This window comes from Protopterus annectens, chromosome 9.part0 (genome assembly GCF_019279795.1).
Source record: "Protopterus annectens isolate FY-2018-M chromosome 9.part0, PAN1.0, whole genome shotgun sequence".
Lineage (NCBI taxonomy): Eukaryota > Metazoa > Chordata > Ceratodontiformes > Protopteridae > Protopterus > Protopterus annectens.
In genome coordinates, this window is record NC_056743.1 from 863508765 (window position 1) to 863529863 (window position 21099).

A 21099-nucleotide genomic window follows, 5' to 3' on the forward strand; every position below is an offset into this window, starting at 1 on the left:
CAACTACCAGAAAAACTAGTTAGAAAAGGGGAACAAAAAGATATCCAACTAAACTACACTATAGATAACTAACCCAGAAACTAAACACTCTCACAACTAGGAAAAAGATTTTTTTTTTTTTTTTTGACAGAAAAAGAAAAAGGTTCAATCTCACCAAAAGCCAAGGAGCGCTTCAAAAGTAGCTGCTTCAGCGCGGCAAAAAACGATCTGAGGTAATGTATCACATAGCAGGGGATTATGGGTAGGGGGGAGGAGCTAGGAGTTCATCTTGTAGCTTGGAGAGCTGCCGGCTCGGATCCGAGATCAGATCCGATACCCACAGGTTGCAGAGCAAATGAAGTAACTACTACAGATGTGGTCTTTTACACTGTGAATGTTCTCTCACAAATGGAAGCACACAAGTTTGCTTTCTTATATGATACAGTTCTTTCCACTGCAAATGTCATTTAAATTTACAGACCCAAACTTACCAAAACCAAGATTCCTTAAAATTATACAAGTCAATACTAGAAAATAAATGACTCACCTGCTGACCTTTGTTCATGGCCAGACAAGAACAGGACACACCAAACTGAAAAATAAAGACTAGAAACAAAATAACCATATACTGTTGAAGTTGCAATGTTAAGGAAATGATTCAATGGAATTTTAATTTTATTAATTTTATTCTACCCACCCATTCAAGCATGATGTCACCAAAAATAAAACTCTTGTAAAGAATAAAAAATGTGAAATTCAACAAATATTGGTGCATCAGAAAAGTATCTGTGAATGCTACTGCTGCAAAGTCCAAATAATTACCTAGAGGATCATGAACACCATTACAATAGTAAGTTTTACACCTACTACATTACACAAGCAGCAGTACATTGAATGTAGTACTCAGACATGTGCACAAAGTTCTCTGAGCCACTGCAGTAAAACACAAAAGATACATATTGTGGTAGCATACACAATACCAAACATCTGGCAGCAAAAGTGGCAAAATACGTATGAATTAAATTGAAGGTCTATCATAAGGCTCAAAGATTTATTTATTTATTTATTTATTTTATTATGAAAGCCTTCTATCGCAAGGGGATGACACATTGGTGTAGCAGTTAGTGCCGATACCCCACAGCAAGAGGTTCACTGGTTCAATTCTTGGCTGGGGTGTCTTCTGTGTGGAGTCTGCATGTCCTCCCTGCATTCATGTGGGTTTCTTCCGGGTGCTCCAGTTTCCTCCCGCATTCCAAAGACATGCAAGTAGGGGAATTGGACATTCTAAATTGACCATAGGCAAGAGTGGGTGTGCGAATGAGTAGTACGAATGAACTATCAAGGCAGGGCTAGCCACCTGGCAGTGTAAACCTTGGCTTGAGATGATTGCCACTGCTGAAGTGACACACTGACCCCATGTGCAAAAATGGGAAAAAGGGGATGAGGACGGATGGATGGATTCTATACCAAGGCACAAAGGTTTTTTTTCAAAAATGAAATCCTATCAAAAGCCTCAAAGATTTTTTTGTGATCAAGGTAATCCCTAGCTCCACAAACATGCAAGAATAATGCAAATCTGGTGCAATATGCATGGCTGATACAATATTACAATGGCAACTGGATTCAACCAAGGTGAGAAATCAGCTCTGATTACTAAACAGCCAACATGCAAGTGATGCATTTTAAACAGTAATTCTACTAAATGCTCATCTCAACAACAGAACTCCCAGTATGGATCTCCACAGACAGCACTACACTGCTGCTACTGCTATTTTCTTTCCTTCTCCAGCAGTCTTTTCCAAGGGCAAACGCCAAACACTCGGATGATAATCACTTGTTGGTATAAAACAGATGAGTCATTCATACAGTCTCTAATTCATTTGAATACAATACTTAAAGTCACATCAAGATGTGTAAAGCAGTGGACTCAAAACATGCACCTGACACAGGTTCAGCTGCCAGAAGGGGACTTGATTGCAGAAAGTATCTGCAAAAGCTACAGCTAGTGTGTGCACATCAACTAACCAGTAACAACTTGATCTGAAATTGCCATTTTTGTCAACCACTACCAAGACAGTGCTTTAGAGTTTTTAACACAACTCCCACGACTAAATGGGAGGTGGGGAGTAGGAATACAGTTTCAAGTATAGAGCATGAAGCACACACACAACAAAATCTAGACCATAGTGTTAAGCCCTAGAATATAATTTCAAGTTAAAGTTACGGAAATGATAAAGTGAAAAAAATGCTTCAGAGTTTCATAAATGTATACCACACCAGCAATATGTCAATCATTCCAGGCTTAGCAAACAATATTGCTGAAGAGCAAGCCTTCGTGTTGAGCCAACAGCCTCGAAGGTGATGGCAGAAGATGGAAAATTTACAACCTTGATTACACTACAGAGAAAGGAAAGAGGGAGAAGTTGGAGGAAAGGAGAAGCAGAAAATAAACCACAGAGGACTGAGATGTGATAATGTTTACTGTGGCCCAGTTAGATATAATCTGGGATGCATTTGTAGGACTCCATCTTAGCCATCTAAATGGAGTTTAAATGCTTCTATGCTTTTAAACTGAAAAATAAAAGGGAAGTTGCTTTATAGGCAAGGAGGTGCTGGGTGATGAATTCATCCCCAGATCAGGACTTGGAGAAATTTTGGTGTACAATGAGGTTTCCAGAATGTGTACCAACTATTTTACCTTTTCAAGGAAAAGAAAGTTGCAGAGACAAAGGTCTGACACAGTTTATAAAGCAAAGAATACCGGTTACAAAAATTAAGGACAGAATTATTATTCTAACCAAATAAAGTTCAGTTGTGCAAGTAAACTTCAAATGATCACTTATGCAGTAGCCTTAGCTATGAGTTATATCCTGTACACAGTAGAACAGCTGGCCAGCTTCCAAAGCTAAAGGGCACTTTCCACACACCCAAACCCAAACCTGGGAGGAGGAGGAAATATTAGGGTCCAGGAGCCCTTGAAGAATGGTCCTAACAAAGCCTTTTCTAGACCTGAAGGAATCTAGTTTGTAATGCCTGGTGAAAGTATGCACAGAGAAGCAAGTTGCTGGTTCTAAAATACTCCTAGGATACACCCTGTTCCAGAAAGCCACAGATGAAGTTAAGGCCCTGGTAGAGTCAGCCTTGTCCGGGTCTAAAATTGCCTTACTGTGGTGGGTATAACAAAAGGCAATAAGCATGAGACAACCATTTAGAGACTGTCTACATTGATAAAGGTTGTCCTTCGGACTTCATAAGAAATGAACAGCTGATCAAAATTTATGAAATCTTTACCGCCATCAAGACAACAACAGAGTTTGCTGTGGACATCCAGAGTATGTAGCATACTCTCTCCCTTGTTTAAGGTTCTAAAAAGAAGATGGGAAGATGAATAGCATGGCTCAAAGTAAACACTGACACCACCACTTTAGGTATGAATGAAAGACTAGATCTCAAGGAAACCCTGTCCTTGTAGAAACTGACAGCTTGGCTCAAAGTAAACTTGGATTCCATTTTAGGCATAAATGAAGGATTAGTTCTCAAGGTAATCTCTCTGTGGAAAATTGAAGCAAGGATGATGCAGATCAGAGCATGTGTATGTACCTTTAAGAAGCATTTCCAGACGTAAGCACATGCATATAAATACAGAAGAAGTGCAGGCAGCAGTGCCATTTTGAGAGAACAGCCAGAGTGTTTAACATCTAGTTTATTCAAGTTACAAAGCATAATTTCTGATGTATTTGTGTGTAACAAACTGCCTGAAATGAACTCAAAAATGTTAGTCTGTTTTATCCTGACCAGACGAGTGACATGGTGTCAGAACCTGGATTGAGAGTGTAACTTCAAGCCATGAGGTGCAGAGTTGAAGGTGAAGGCAGATTAAGCAGGCTGAATGAAACCGAGCACAGACAAATAAAAAATGGCCAGAAACTAGCTAAAGGTAAAAAAATTGCACAGATGACTTATCTGGCAAAGAAAATGAAAGGGCGCACAAAACACATTATTAATCGCAACGCATTATTAATCAAAAACTTAAGCAAATGGACGGCACAAACCACATTACTGATTAAACTAAATGTTCAAAACCACAATATTTGCTAAAATTAGCAAAATTATTCATAAGGAGCTCGGAATTATCTTTGGTTTGCATAACGAGCATGTTTAATGTAAAATGGGCACACAAAAGTATAATGAGCATAAGAGATTAAAAAGGCATAACGAGTACAATAAAAGGGCAAATTAAGCTTAAAGAGCAGGGTGACTGCATGTTTTTTAGTAAAAGACCGTGTTTGGGCATAAACTACTATTTTGCATTGACCAAAGCCATTCAAAGCATAACTAGAGTTGTTTTGAAGTATCTCATTGTGTGTGCAAAGTGTTTGCAGAGCATGTGATTTATTACGGTGCAATTATTTCAAAGAGTTTGCTGTGTGCAAAGTACAGTGATACTGCAAAGTGCAGTCAAAGTACAGTCATTTCGAAAAGTTTCTTGTGCTATGTGCATTTATTTGTAGAGTGCCACCATTGCAGAGTGCGTCTTACGCTGTACCAAGTTATTTCGCAAAGTACAACCATTTTGAAAGAAAGATTATTGGGCTGTATACAGTTTATTTGCAAAGTGCATTCATCTTGAAGTGTTTCTTGCTCTGAGCTATTACCAAAGTATAGTCATTTTGAAGTATTTCTTACACTAAGTGGTTTCATAAAGTACAGTGGTTTCATAAAGTACAGTGATTTCAAAGTGCTCTTGTGCTACAGAGACTTATCTGGCAAAGTGAAGAGTTACTTCAGAGTTTGTTGTGCTGTTAGGCATAATTACAAGTACTGGCATAAAGTTTTGGCACATATATATTTGTGTACGTTCGTACAGAATTTCAAGCACCTTCAATACTGTGTGTTGATATGGGAGAGGCATTTCACAGACCAAGTCCACTTGTGCTTGATCATAATATAGCAGAAAAAAAAGGAGAGTATTCGAGGAGGAATACAATATTTTCATACAAGCAGCTTTTTCTGACAAAAATGCACGCAAGAGGGAATTCATTTTGCTTAACTTAGCTGGGTCAGAAGCTACTGAAACAGTGTGTTCATTTGTGTATGCACCAGAAGTATATGCTGGAGTGAGGGCAGACTGTCATATTGTGGTACCGGCTGAATCAAGGGAAGACCCGAGTGCTTAAAATGTAAATTTAGAGAAATTGTGCAAAACCCAGACAAATGTTAAATTAGAGGCACTTATTTTATACAAAAAGAGATCAAAATCCAGGGGAAACTTTTGCAGCTTATATCACTGACTTGAGAAATAAAGCAAAAATATGCAGATTTGGTGACTTGAAAGAGGAGTTAATAAAGGACAGGCTTGTGTGTGGTGTTAATAGTGCAGCAGTGATAAAGATTTTGCTTTATGACAGTGATTTAACATTAAACAAAGCCAGAGAAATTTGTCAAATCCATGAGCTCACAGAAAAGTACACAAGTATGCTCACAAATGATAAGAGCATGGTTTCAGCAGCCTCTAGAGCAAACGTAGACAGCATGCAAAGTACAGTTGTGTACACCTACCATAAATGTAGATGTTCGAGTGTCTTCACTGTTGCAGTCATGACTGTAGGGTTCTCCCCTGCCGGCAGGCAGCCCTCGGTCGGCCAGAATCCGAAAGTCTGGGTCCGGCGTCGGTTGTTCAACTCTGCTCCCTGACGTCAGAACGCCAGGAGTATAAAGCTGACAACCGACGCCATCTTCTCCAGTTTTTCTTGCCCCAGATGTCAGGAGTTCCAAAATTAAAATGGTCCCAAAACCTATGCAAATACACCTCAGAAGAATGGTGAAAAAAGGAACCACATAAAAGTAAAAAGAAGAGGGGACAGGAGGGAGGGAAACCCAGACTGCAACAGTGAAGACACTCTAACATCTACATTTATGGTAGGTGTACACAACTGTACTATGTTCATCGTGTTTCATTGTTGCAGTCATGACTGTAGGGTAGAATCCCAAAGCTGAAAGAAAGGGAGGTGGTCATAAAGAAGAAGGGGCGGCTAAAAGGCCCTGCAAGACTGCAGAGGCAAAGCCTGCCCTAGACTTAGAGTAGAGAGGCAAATTGTAGTGCTTAGAGAAAATATGCACCAAACTCCAAGTTGCAGCTTCCAAAATGTCCTTGGTAGGAACTCCCCTGAGGAAAGCTGCAGAAGTGGCAGCAGCTCTGGTGGAATGAGTCCGTATAGTCCCTGGGATTTGCTTTCCATGGTGTGAATAACAAAATCTGATTCCATGAGCAATCCATTTAGAAATTGTTTGTTTAGAAATGGCTTTACCTTGGGAACTGGAAGCATAAGAAACAAACAATTGTTCAGATTTTCTGATGTCCTTGGTTCTGTTCAGGTAAAAACGCAGCTGTCGAACATCCAAGGAATGTAAGATCCTTTCCCCTTTATTTTGAGGAGTGGGGAAAAAGGTTGGCAAGTGGCTAGTTTGATTTAAAGCCACTTTGGAAACCACCTTAGGCACAAGTCGGATTAGTCCTGAAAGATACCCCATCTTGATGAAAAATAATATAAGGTTCCACCGCCATAAGAGCTTGTAACTCTGAAACTCTCCTGGCAGAGGTTAGTGCCAACAGGATAGCTGTCTTCCAAGATAAAAACTTGATGTCAGCAGAAGTGGCAGGCTGAAAAGGAGGCAAGGTTAGTTTTTCCAAAACATAATTGAGATCCCAAGCAGGAATAGGAGGAGATCTAGGAGGTCTTAAGTTCTTAGCTCCTCTGAGGAACTGTCTCATGAGCTGGTGGGAAAAGATGGGAGGGTCTGTATTATAATGAGCAGAAATAGCAGAAGCGTGGATCTTAATGGAAGAGAAAGAGAGACCCTTATGCAAGAGATCCGTCAAGTAAAGTAGAATTAAAGTAATGTTAGGAAGAAGAGGATCAGAATCCTGAGCCTGCATCCAGGAACAAAATCTTTTCCATTTTCCTGCATAAGATTTCCTAGTGCTAGGACGTCTAGCTTCCAAAATGACATCCATAACCTGCTTGGGTAGGAAAGAAGAAGTCAAAGGACCTGGATTAACCAGGCCGCCAGGCTGAGAGTTCTGACATGAGAGTGTAGAACCTGACCCTGATGTTGGGACAGAAGGTTCGGAGACTGAGGTAAAATCCAAGGGGGCTCCAGGCATAGGTTTATTAGAGTTGGATACCAAAACTGCCGGGGCCAACCAGATTATCATCTTGGGTTTGTCCTGTTTTATCTTCAATAAAACTCGTGGAAGAAGAGGTAGAGGCGGAAAAGCATATCCCGAGAGGTTCCTCCAACTGAATGACAGGGCATCCACTTTCCAAGCCTGTCTGTGGAATGTCCTGGTGCAAAAAATCTGCAGCTGATGATTTAGATGGGATGCAAAGAGATCTATGTGAGGACATCCCCATACTGCTGTTATCATCCTGAATATTTTGATGTCTAGCATCCACTCCTGTGGATCCGAAAGATTTCTGCTCAAACTGTCTGCCAGTAAGTTTTGTTTTCCTGGTAGAAACTGGGCTTGAAGATCCAGATTGCAAGTTAGAGCTGTGTTCCATAAATCCATGGCTAGTCTGCAAAGGGGGTAGGAATGAGATCCCCCTTGCTTGTTTATGTACCACATAACTGTGGTGTTGTCTGTCCGTATTAATAGCTGTCCTGGCTGTATGAGATTCCTGAAGGCCAATAGAGCTTTCTGAACGGCTAACATCTCCTTTAAGTTGATATGCAGGTGCTTCTGATCCTTTGTGCAAAGGCCCTGCAGACAATTGCCCTGAAAATGGGCTCCCCAAGCATAATCTGAGGCGTCCGTAGTTAGAATCTGAGAGGCAGGAGGAAGACGAAAGGGCTTCCCTTTGTTTAGAGCACATGCCCTGGACCACCAAAGAAATTCCTTTTGAAGGCAAGGAAGGACAGGAACCAGTATGTCCAAACTGTGGTAATGCTGAGACCATACACTTTTTAGGTACCACTGTATTTTCCTCATGTGTAGTCTTGCATATGGTACGAGAAGGATGCAGGAGGCCATGTAACTCAAGGCCTGCAGGAACTGCCTTGCAAATAGACGGGTTAGAGTTGCCAAGGCTTTAAAAGCTGATGCCAGCTGTAATTGTTTTTCGGATGTTAGAAAAGCCATCTGGGTTGTAGTGTTTAGAAGAGCACCCAGAAAAGTTATCTCTTGTGATGGTGTCAAATTTGACTTTTTTATGTTTACAGAGAATCCCAGGAATTTGAGGAGGCTTTGTACAAAATGTAGATGCTGGAGTAAGACATCCTTGCTGTCTGCCTGAATTAGACAATCGTCCAGATAAGGGTTTATTTGAATTCCCTTGAGTCTGCAGTAAGCTACTACTGGAGCCAGGCATTTGGTGAAGACCCTGGGCACAGTAGATAATCCAAAGGGCAGTGCAGAGAATTGAAAGTGCCTCGATCCGGCCTTCAACCGGAGGTATTTTCTGCAATCCTGCCTGATGGGAATGTGTAAATATGCCTCCTTTAAATCCAAAGTCACCATCCATGCATCTTTGGACAGCATTGGAAGTAACTGCTGTAGAGTAAGCATCTTGAATTTTGGAATCTCTAGAAAGGTGTTCAAGACCGATAGATCCAGAATGGGTCTCCATGAATTTTGCTTTCTCGGGACAAGAAAGAGCCTTGAATAAAACCCTTTCCCCATCTCTGACAGAGGTACCGGTTCTATGGCATTCATAGCCAAAAGAGCTTCCACCTGGTTTAAGGCCTCCGATCATTGATGTTTTGGAAGGTCTGGCCAGCCGTTTGGCCTTGACAAAGTATGAAAATGGAATTTGTAACCTCTTAAAAATCACATCCAAAACCCATTTGTCCTGGGTTATTCGAGTCCAATTTTGGTAAAAAACAGAGAGTTTTCCTCCGAGAGGGGCTTCCAGGCAAAACGTTCCTGCAGCCCAACTGGGGAGTCATTGAGTTTGTTTCCTTTGAGACTGTGGTCCGTCCTCTCCTCCCCTAGGGGTAGAAGCAGTCCACTGCCTTGGTCTATAAGCAGCCTGTGTTTGAGGCCTCCCTCTGGAGCATCTATATCTACCCCTTTGAGGCCTGTCTGAAGAGGGAAAGGACCAGTTTTTTGATGGCCAATTCCTGCTAAATCTAGGAGGCTGTACTTGTAAGTCATGACTGCAACAGTGAAACACGATGAACATAGTACAGTTGTGTACACCTACCATAAATGTAGATGCTAGAGTGTCTTCACTGTTGCAGTCTAGGTTTGCATGGATTTCGCCTTATCCTCCATCTTTTTAATCACCTCTTCAGCTTTAGATCCACATAAAACATTATGCTGAACAGGAGCATCCAATAATTTAGCCTTTACTTGTTCAGGTAAATTCTGTTCCTTTAACCATGCATGTCTTCTAATGACTGTGCCAGAGGCCGCAGCCCTACAAGAAGCCTCCAAGGCATCAAATCCACAGTGTAAAACATGCTTCCCAACTTCATGCAATAAGTCATGTAATTCCTTATCCTCTGCACAGGCAGAAATGGAAGTAAATTTTTGTTTTAAGACAGATAAGAGAAATTGTTGATATTTAAGCATATGAAACTGACAGTTTAAAGCCCTAATGGACAAAGTAGCAGAAGTGTACACCTTTTTGCCCCATCTTTCCAAGGCTCGAGAATCCTTTTCAGTAGGAATAGGATTTTTGGCAGTAGCGGCCTTAACACACTTAGGACCCTGAGAAATGGTTTCAGGGTCAGCAGTAGGATTCTTGTATAAAAATTGATGGGAATCAGGAACCCTGTAGTACCTATCAGGCTTAACAGGAGCAGGAGGAAAAGAATCAGGGGTTAAATTAGCCTCTGAAAAGGCATCGTCCACAATATCCAAAACAGGAGGAATAGCCAGGGGTCTATGTTGGGGTAGAAGAAGAAATTCCCTCAGTCTTTTCTTGGATTCTGAATACTCCTGTCCCTCCCAGTGGAAATGTTCCCTCATTTCATGCAGAGTTTCCCCAAAAGAAAATCCTCAGGAGGAGAAGCTGAAGGAATGGAATCTTCCGCATCAGAATCCTCATAAGGAGGGAAAGAATATTCCTGATCAGAAGAAGAAACTGAGGAAACAGAAGCCTGATCAGAGGAATCAAAATAAACATCCTGCCTTGGCCTCTTGTCTGGAGGGGGATGAGAACCCCTAATCATTGTGAGTAAATCCTCCGCCATCTTGAGTAACTGTTTCTGTGACTTGGGAGCCGGTTCAGAAGAGGCCTGTGCCAAAGTCTTTGATTTAGGAGTCTTTGCCTTTACTTGAAGCTGAGTAGGCCTGAAAACCCCTTCGGAAGCCGGTACCTGCACAGCGGCTCCAGACCCATCTGAAGGAGCATTGTCCGAAGGTCCTGCAACAGAGATATTTAAAGGCCTGGTTGGCTCCTCATGAGAGTCTGTTTCGGCCGTCTGTTCTGAAATGGCCGATGACAGGGGCTGCAAAAGCGCCTCACTGACAACGGCCGAACCTGAAGCTGGCTCCACATGTGCACTATCATCAGATTTGGACCAAGGAGGCCTGTCTTTATCCTTGCGACGCTTGTAAACTCCGGTAGATGGAACCATGTCCAATGACATTTTGCAGTTAAAGCGCCTACCGAAGTAATGAAAAGCAAAATCGTACCTTCGTTTGATTGTATGCTGATTGAATCTAGCACAAAACCGACAACTAGCTACATCGTGGTCAGGGCCTAAGCAAGGAATACAGTAAGAATGAAAATCCTTATGAGGTATTTGCTTCCCACATGAAATACAATTATTAACTTTTTCTGACATCGGATTGGAGCAAGAAAAAAGTTTCCCCAACGGGGTACTTAACTTTGAGAGGAGAAGAAAGTCTTCGGACTGAAGTAAGTAAAAATATTAGTCAGGAGTCTACCGACCGGCACTTGCGAACTGCTATCACCGCACGGCAAGAAAGACTGGAGAAGATGGCGTCGGTTATCAGCTTTATACTCCTGGCGCTCTGACATCAGGGAGCAGAGCTGAACAACCGACGCCGGACCCAGACTTTGGGATTCTGGCCGACCGAGGGCTGCGTGCCGGCAGGGGAGAACCCTACAGTCATGACTGCAACAGTGAAACACGATGAACATCACATGGCAAGCAAACAGGCCTAAGCACATGGTAGCTGCAACCTCTGTAGATGTGGCAGGGAGAACCTGGATCTTTCTAGCCAAGTTTTAACACTAGGGTGAGTCAGCAAATCCCAAGTTAAGTCTTATTGTTAACTGTTATAATCATGGTGCCAACCATCGGTCTAAGAGAGAGAAATGCTTCGCATGACAGCAGTCAAGTGTAAAAAAATGGAACCATTTTCAAAGGTTTTGTAAATCAAGCAAGCCTCATTCAGTTATTAAGGAAGGTCACTCAAAAAAGCAAGTTAATTATGTAGGGAGCTGCAACCCTACTTTCTACACAAATGGTGCATCACTGGTTAGTGAAAAGGTTAATGTAGTAGATTTATTGGCAAAAAATGAAGTATTCTGTACTGTCCTGATCAATGGTAAACCCACAGAGCTCAAAGTAGACACTGGTTCAAAGCATAATGTAATGACAGCAGAAACATTTGCTAAAGTGAGAGTTGGTGAGCAACTTAACTTGGTCAAATGTGTGAAACTGGTTGCTTATGTAGGTGAAGATTCAAACCGAAGGTTCAAGTAGTGCTTTCATGCTATTTGGCTGGGAACAGTTGCATCTTGCAATTTTATGTAGTCCGAAGACCCGTGCATTATTAGGTCTCAGAGAGAGTTTGAGAATGAAATTGGTTTCTTTTAACAAAGAAGTACATCATGTAAGCACATGTCCCAGTTCCAGCTTCAGTGATACTATTTTCTCAGGATTATGCTGATGTGCTCGACAAGCTAGGCAAACTTCCATTTGTGCACTCCATCCCAGAGGTCAGTCCAGTGGTCAGACCAACAAGAAGAGTTCCAATAGCTATGCAAGACAAAGTCTAGGTCCAGTTAGACAAAGATGGTGCAGCAAGGTGTGACTTGACGAGTTACAGAACCAACTGGCTGGGTATCTTCTATGGTAGCTGCTCATTAAGAAAAATTCAGATCAAAATATGCACTAACCCAAGAGACTTTAACAAGGCATTAAGAAATCATTGTATGCGTACAGTCGAGAAGACTGCAATCCTCATCCCAAATGCCACTGTTTTTTCTGTCTTAGATGCAGAGAGTTCAAGTAATGCTTGATCACAAATCTTCATGGACTACATTCAGTACCTCATTTGGTAGAGACAGATTCCTCAGGATGCCTTTTGGAATACATTCTACCAGTGAAGCCTTTCAGCTTGCAATGGAGCAAATTTTTTCAGGCCACCCAAGTGCAATAACTGATTTACTGGCTGGAGGCAATGGTGAAGCAGAGCACGACAGAAACCTCAGGAAAATTCTGGACAGAGCACGTGAAGTGAATTTAAAGCCCAATCCCTGAAGTGCAAATTCAGACTAGCAGAAGTTACTTGTGTAGGTCATTTACTTACCAGTACAGGCTTATGACCAGATCCTTCCAAGCAAGCCGCCATTCTTGAGATGCCAGCTCCAGACAATGTCCAAGTTCTACAGCATTTTCTTGGTATGGTTAACTATTTGGGCAAATTTATCCCTGACTTTAGTGAGTTATCAGTGCCTTTAAAAGAATGGACATGCAAAAAATGTTGCATGGTCATGGTTAGAATACCACCAGACAGCAAATTGCTAGCCTGCCTACATTAAGATACTATGATGTCCACAAACCAGTATTTCTTTCCTGTGATGCTTCAAAGTTCAGTCTTGGTACAGTTATTATTCATGAGGGCAGACCCGTTGCCTATGCATAGTGACCAGCAACCTCTACACCTATGCATTCCGCTCCAGCAAGACTACAAAGAATGATGCTCAAATTGCAAAAGTACAATTTCAAAATGGTCTATACAAAAGGTAAATGTCTTTATCCGACTAATACCTTATCCAGATCACCCAGAAATACCACGGAATAGCTTGATGTGGAGAAGTTTGACTGACATCATGGAAATGCGTAATTTTTCTACCACGAGATTTGATGAGCTAAGAGAGCCTACAAAGACTGATTCAATTTTGTAAAAGCTCAACCACTTCATCAATGTAGGACGGCTAACAAAGCAATCCTGTGCACTGCCAGAAGTACAACCTTACTTTCCATACAGGGATGCAATGTTGATGGAAGATGGTATCATTTTCAAAGGTCCACAAGTTGTTGTTCCTACTTCCTTAAAACATGAATACATTCAGATTTTGCCACCCAGGTTCAGATTCTACCAAAAGAGCGAGAGGACTAGTATTTTGGCCTTCTCTAGCAAAAGACATTGATAAGTGATTTCTTCTTGTTCAGTGTGCAACAGTACTAAGCCGCATTTGTGAAGAGAGCCACTTCAGCTGAGCCAAACTCCTGAACTACTTTGGTCAACAGTAGCAATTGACATATTTGAGTGGAACAGTCAAAATTACTTAGCGTTGGCAGACTCTTATTCAAACTGGTTTGAGATTGAATTGATACCTAAGCTAACATCCAGAGCTGTTATTACAAAGATGAAATGCCATTTCTCAGTCCAGTTTTTCTGAATAGATTACTGCGGTTCAGATAATATCCGAGTCATCTGTGCACGTCTAGTGAATGTAGAATTCTTTCCCCCTTGTTTTGGAGGGTTGGAAAAGAAGGTGGGAAGATGTATGGCCCGGTTAAGGGTCACATCAGATACCACCTTGGGCATAAAAGAGGGATTAGTCCTCAGAGACTTTTGTCTGCATGGAAAATTATGAACTGCTTGACAGCCACGAAAGCTTAAAGTTCTGAGACCCTTCTAGCTGAGGTGATAGTTAGTAGGAAGGCAGTTTTCCAGGAGAGGTATTTCAATTCTGTTGAAGCAGCAGGTTCGAAAGGAGGTAAGGTTAGTTTCTCGAACACATAATTCAGGTCCCAAGGTGGAGTAGGAGGTCTTCTGGGAGGCCTGACATTAGAAGCCCCTCTGAGGAATTGCTTAATCAAAGGATGAGAGAAGAGGGGTGGGTCTGAATCATAATGGGCAAAGATGGCAGAGGCCACTACTGAGCAACTCTGCCAAGTAATCTAGAATGAGAGGGATGGGAGGTGCTGCCCCCTTTTGACCGTTTCCAGGAACGGTATCTTTTCCATTTTCCTGCATAAGATTTTCTTGTGCTGGGCCTTCTGTCCTCTGTGATGATGTCCAGAACCTGTTTGCTAAACAGTGACTTCTTGTAAGTTTTTAGTGTATGAGCTATGCTGAAAGTTTTAGCGTCTATAGGTCTGGGTGCAGTACCTTACCCCTCTACTGGGTCAGGAGGTCTGACCTTAGAGAAAGCAGCTTGGGGGGCTGTAAGGTCAGACTGCGTAGTAAGGGGTACCAATGCAGTCTAGGCCAATGTGGAGCGAGGAGGATGGCCTTTGGTCTCTCCTCTCTTATTCTGATCAGAATCTTGGGATGAAGGGGCAGAGGAGGGTATGTGTACACAAAGAGGGAGCTCCAGGGGAAAGTCAAGGCATCCATCTTCCATGTTTGGAGGTGAAACTCCCTGGTGCAAAACTTGAACAGCTGGTGGTTGAGGTGCAAGGCAAAGAGGTCCACCTCTGGGGTCCCCCACTCCTGGGTGATTTGCAGAAAGATTACTCTGTGGAGCTGCCATCCGTGGGGGTCCAGTAAGTTTCGGCTTAGGTGGTCTGCCAGTGCGCTGTTGATCCCTGGTAAGTGCTGGGCAATTAGGTGTAGGCCCATGAAGGTGGCTGTAAACCAGACTCATGGCTAACCTGTACAGTGGGTAAGATTGGGGGCCACCCTGCTTGTCTCTTAAGCAAGGGATCAGTGAGAGAGTGGCCTCTAGGGAACAAGTGCTGACACCAAAGGTTTTTTTAAATACCACTGAATCTTTTTCATGCGAAGCCTGGTGAGAGGGATGAGAAGGATACAAGATGCCATGTATCCCAGGGCTTGCAGGAACTTCCTCGCAGTGAGGTGACTTCTAGAAGCCAGCTGTGTGAAGCAGAGAGGCAGGAAACTCTGCTTATCTGGGGATACGAAGGCCATTAGGGTTGCTGTGTCGAGCACAGTTCCCAGGACAACAATTTTCCTGGTGGGATTTTGCTTGGATTTTTTTCTCATTTACGTTGAACCCTGGGGAAGTTAGGATTTTTTTGACAAAGGGAAGATCCTGGTGTAACTTTTCTTTGCTGTTGGCCTGAATGAGGCAGTCGTCCAGTTAAGAGTAAATCTGTATATTTCTCTGTCTGCAGAATGCTACAGCCGGGACCAAGCATTTGGTGAATACTCTGGGAGCAGTAGAAAAGCCAAAGGGCAGTGCAGAGAAAGTACAGTTGTGTACACTTACCATAAATGTAGATGTTAGAGTGTATTCACTGTTGCAGTCATCACATTTGGGTTATCTGCATGCAGTAGCCCTCAAGTCGGCCTGATTATCAAAGTCTTGGGTCCTGCGTCAGTTGTTCACAGGTAGGTACTAGGCTATTGGCCCTAGGGCCCATATAAGCCTAGCCAAAGGTACCCTGGCTTTCGCCACCCAAGAAAATTATTTTCCTGTGCCACTGTCGAGCAGAGCCACAGAAGTGATCCTCGGGGTGAATTTCCTATCTCCCATCCAATCATCAAGATTTTTCTTGAAGAGCGCTAATGAGGAGCTTTGTTTGATATAGAGAAGGTAATTTGTTCCAGAGTATGGGAAGTCTCTGGGACAGGAATCTATCCCTTCAGCATGTTCCGTTTATTGTGGTGACAAGGTTTAGGTCTCTAGACAGTGCAACTTGTAGGGATTGGGATTTCTTTAAGTGGAGCATGTCTAGGTTTAGGTCCCTAGACAGTGCAACTTGTAGGGATTGGAATTTCTTTAAGTGGCGCATGTCTAAAAGCTCTGGGTTTGATATAGCTTTCTGTGTTAGGCAGAGATCGCCTCCGAGCAGGCGATATGCAATGGAGTACAGCTGCAGTTTTTGGAGACTGTCTGCATAGGGCATCTGTTTGAGGCAGGTAATCCTCTTTGTGAGGTATTTCTGTGGCCTTTCCAGTTGTTGTAGATGTCTTGTGAGGTACATACCAAAAGGGGCATTGTACTCTATAATGGGTCTAATGAGTGAAAAGTAGAGGGGAACAATGACCTCTTTTTTTCCTGGAAGAGAAACCTTTTGTGATGAGGTGTGCCACGTAGATGGATTTCCTGACTACTGTGGCGATGTGATCAAAAGAGAGACAACTGTCCACCTGAGTCCCAAGGTCTCTTCACATTTTCAGTGTTAAACAGACTACCGCCTAGGTGGTAGTTCATGGGTACTGAGTTTTTACCAAAAGGGATGACAATGCACTTTTTGGCATTGAGCTTGAGGCCATGGCTTTGACATCAGGCATCTGTCTCAGCGAGGCCCTTTTGTAAGATGTCCACATCTTTTGGAGTTTTGATTATGGCTCCTAGTTTGCAGTCATCTGCAAACTTAGTTAGCCAAAGACCTTCTGTGTTGGCCTGTACTTCAGAGAAGTAGATACCAAACAGGAGAGGACCCAGGACTGAACCCTGTGGTACTCCACTTGTCACTGGTCTGAAGTTGGATTTGGAGTCTGCTACTTTCTGTCAGTGAGCCAGTTGGCAACCCATCTTGTGACATAGTTTAGTGAGTTTATCTAGAATTCCAGAGTGGGGGATGGTGTTAAAAGCATTGGCGAGATCTAGATAGGCTGTGTGAACCACCTTACCCTCATCTACGGCTTTGGTGACTGCTTCAAAGAAGTCTATCAGGTTTAGGAGACATGATCTGCCTTTTACAAACCCGAACTAGGTGGGGTCCTGAGTTTGGAGATTACCAATGTTATTGCTTATAAGTTCCATGATGATACGTTCCATAGCCTTGCAGACCAGGCTCGTTAGGCTAATGGGGCAGTACTTTCTGGGGTCTGTGGTGGCTCCCCATTTGTGGAGTGGGATAAGTGTCGCTGTGCGCCATTCAGTGGGCACAAAGCCTGAGGTGAGGCTATGATTGAACACGGTATTTAGGTGGGGTGGCAGTTCATTCTGTAGTTCATGTAGAACACAGCCTGGGATGTCGGCAGGTCCCATGGATGCTGTGTTTTTGGCTTTGGATAGTGTGTTTCTTAACTGTGCAGCCGTGATTACAGGAACTTTGCATTCTTCTGGTATAGAGATGGGCCCTTTAGGGGATGACAGTGGGGTAAAGTTAGCGTTTAACCTATCTGCCTGGATGTTGGCAATATCAGTTGGTTCTGTATATTTAGTGCTATTGTGCTGTAACTCAGAGAATATCTGAGTGTTGCCATTGAGATTCTTGACATAGCTGTAGAATGCTTTGTGGTTGTCTTTAGAGTCAGTGGCGATTTTGTTTTCATAACTAGCTTTGGAAGATTTTATGAGGGATTTTATGAGGGATCTCAGCTTCTTACTGAGGCTGACCAGGGCGTTTCTCCAATCATGAAATTTTGCTATTTTTTGCAACAGTTTCTTTCTTCTGTTGTAGAGTTTGTTTATGGCAGGGGACCACAAGATTGGCTTCCTTTTTTTAGAGGATAGCATCTTGGTTCTGTTAGGAACTGCACGATCCATGCACTCATGTAAGTGCTTATAAAGTGCATTTGTGTAGGATTCAGCAGTCATACCTCCATTCTATACCTCTTCCATGACGTCAGGTAGTCAGGGGTATAAAGCATGCAGCCGACGCCATTACATCAGTTTTTCTTGCCCCAGTTGTCAGGTGCCCCCCTAATGGGAAGCAATTATATATACATATATATATATACATATAGACATACATATTTATGTATATATATATATATATATATATATATATATATATATATATATATATATACACACATACACACACACACATATATATATATGTATATATACACACAAATATATATATATATATATATATATATATATATATATATATATATATATATATATATATATATATATATATACACATACACACACACACACACACATATACACACATTATATATATACACACATACATATACATATATATATGTATTAAAGACCGAGGACTACTGAAGAACAAACTAAAATAAAATAAAAACACTTCAGAAATACTGGGGGAAAAATAAAAAATGAATAATCTGCAGAGCCAATAACAGCACGGTACTATAGAGCAAGAGGAACAGTGAAACATGCGATAAATTAACACGAAACCAGGTATCCTTTTAGCTTTCATCCTTTAATATCCAAGGACTTCTTCAGAAAGAGTAATGAACAATACAGGAAAAATCCACATATTTATACATAATGGTTTAAAAAAAATATATACATAAATAACAGTTATCCAATGACTAAAGTAATATAACATTTACCCAATCCTTTACCTGATAAGAAATCATCACCAATCAAAGTATTCAAGTAGTACAGAACTGTCACACCAATGGGAACATAGTAAGGAACAATTAGAAGCCAATGAAGTGGTGTATTGGAGGTGCAATAACCAGAAGGCAGACTAGCCTGTGAGCATCAGGAACTATCTGCAAAACCACTGAATAGTAAGGTGGGTCAGACTAGCCTTTCGAGTAAAGTCAAATACCTGAAAATTACCAAAGTTTCAAGGGGAGTAGAGATATGAACACTGTGAACCATATAAACACTACGACTAAGCAAACTGATAGAAATAAAATAGTCAAAGCTGGGCAGCTATATAAACCAGCTAGAAGCAGTGCTGAATCTTGCATCTTAACAACTTACAACTAACAAGGCGTCCTATAGTCACAAGGTACTAGGCAAACATAGCAGTAGCTCCACTCAGCAAACAATGTGGTATAATAATAAACAACTAGTAACTAAAACCAAAACTGTAGCACAAGGACAAGACCAAAATCAGCAGTAAAGAATAGCTGAGTAAAAAAGGTAGTACCCAAAAAAGTAGAGCGATGTACCAGACCATTAGACGTCAGGGCATAAAAAGTACGTAGGAAGAAGTAAAGAGACCAAAAGGCATTAATAACAGAGCTTAACTAAACTGAAATAAGACAGAGACCGGGTAGAGAGTGCCCTGACTAAGAAACCTAGGGAAAACAAAGGCTCCAGAAACTAAGAAAACACATAACAGTATCAATAAAGGAACCCACAAAATGTATGGAAAACAAAGGCTCCAGAAACTAAGAAAACACATAACAGTATCAATAAAGGAACCCACAAAATGCATAAGTATGTGCTGTCATAACAATTAGTAATGTAATAAGACCCCTATAAAATGCAATTGAAAATACTGTCATAACTCTAAAGCACATCTTAGTCGATATCTAATGAACACCATATGGTAAAATTCAGTCACAACCTACACATAAAAACACATATATGAAACCACATATATCAATATAAATCCTATAACAGAAAATAAGACATGCATCTCACTGTAAAAATATTGTCATGTATAAAGCATATTATATAGATAAGCATAGATGGGGCACAGTAGTAAAATTAAAAGAACCAGCGTAAAGCACATTTAATGTTAATATATTCATTCAGTCCTGGTGGTAAATCGGCTGCCAAAGTAAGTTGCCATTTGAGTTCTTTAACTTCCAAAAGAGTATCAGAGTCTCCAAAGAACACTGCAACTTGCTCCAGTACTAGGAAGTTAAATTTTCAAACTGTCTGCATTTACTAGCATGGCGTGCTAAAGCATTATATGAATCCAAGGTTCTAATGGCTCTTGCATGTTCTTTAATACGATCAGAAAATTTCCGGCAGGTTTTGCCCACATAAAACGAAGAACAAGACCCACAAACAGCTGCATAGACAATATTAATGGAATGGCAGTCAAAATGCTGTCTGAATGTAACTTTGTAATTATTGTGAGGAAAAACAAAAACAGACCCTACCTTAATATATTGGCAAGAGACACATGAACCACAACAGAACATACCAGGGAATCATTATTGTTTACCACATTTTTCACAACAAACATAGGGTCCCTGTTTTCAAAAGCCATATGAAGTGTTCTAGTCCGTTTGTATGAAAACATCGGTGCAGTACCAAAAATATTAGTGAAGTTATCACCAGACCTGACAATATTCCAGTTTTATTAATAATAGTTCGGATCGTCTCCATGTCTCTACTGATCGGTAACGGAAAACTAAGAGACCTGTCTGAAGTCACAGTAGAGTTGTTTGTTTTGGGAATAAAACCATACTTCAGGATAGGTTGAAACTTAGTGTGTCTGTTCAATTTTACCTCAGTAGCTATATGTTCAATAAGGTGTCTGGGGTAGCCTTTCTGTAAAATAATTCACAGAGAAAATCAGACTCCAAGTCAAACAATGCATCTTCACTGACTATTCTGGATAGCCTAATGAACTGTCCACGCACTACATTTCTTTTCATATAAAAAGGATGTGTGAATTCCAAATAATTATTGCGAAACGTATCTTTCCTGAAAATGTTAGAGACAAGAGATCCTGTACTGGAATCAATAGCAATTTTAGTGTCTAAGAAAGATACAGATAGTCCAGTACCAGATTTAACAAATGTTAAGAACCTAATGCTATTATTAATATCCAGCAGGAATTGTTCAAGTAAATCTGCTGTACTTGTCCATGCAAAAAAAATATCGTCAATAAATCTGAAATACATTTTAGTATACTGAAATCCAGGTAATTTAGTCAAGGTTTCAACTTCCCATTCAGCTAACACTAAGTTAGCATAAGCTGGAGCCATTTTAGTACCCATGGCTACTCCCTTTACTTGTTGGAAAAGTTTGCCATTAAAGTGGAAAAAATTGTTATTAAGAACAATATCCATCAAAACTTGTAGCAAAAGGACTGTGCTTTGATCCACACTGGTGTATTTATTCAGGTAATTACTAACCATGTGCATTCCTTCTGTATGAGGGATGTTGGTATATAAAGAAACAACATCTAAAGTAACAAAAAAGCAGGAGGAGGTATCCAAGTTAGCACGAAACAGTTCATTCAAAAAACCCCAGGAATCTCTGATATAAAAAGGAGTTTGACAGTTCTGTACTACTTGAATACTTTGATTGGTGATGATTTCTTATCAGGTAAAGGATTGGGTAAATGTTATATTACTTT

At 41.2% G+C, this 21099-nt stretch overlaps 1 protein-coding gene across 1 annotated transcript in view; it reads right to left on the minus strand.

The window, feature by feature from the left end:
* The window catches only part of LOC122810601 (tetraspanin-31-like), a 261380-nt gene that overhangs the window by 168022 nt on the left and 72259 nt on the right, over positions 1-21099 (minus strand). Inside the window, exon 3 of the mRNA XM_044082177.1 lies at positions 527-607. Coding sequence (XP_043938112.1) covers positions 527-607 — 81 coding nt within the window. The remainder of the gene's footprint in view (positions 1-526; positions 608-21099) is intronic.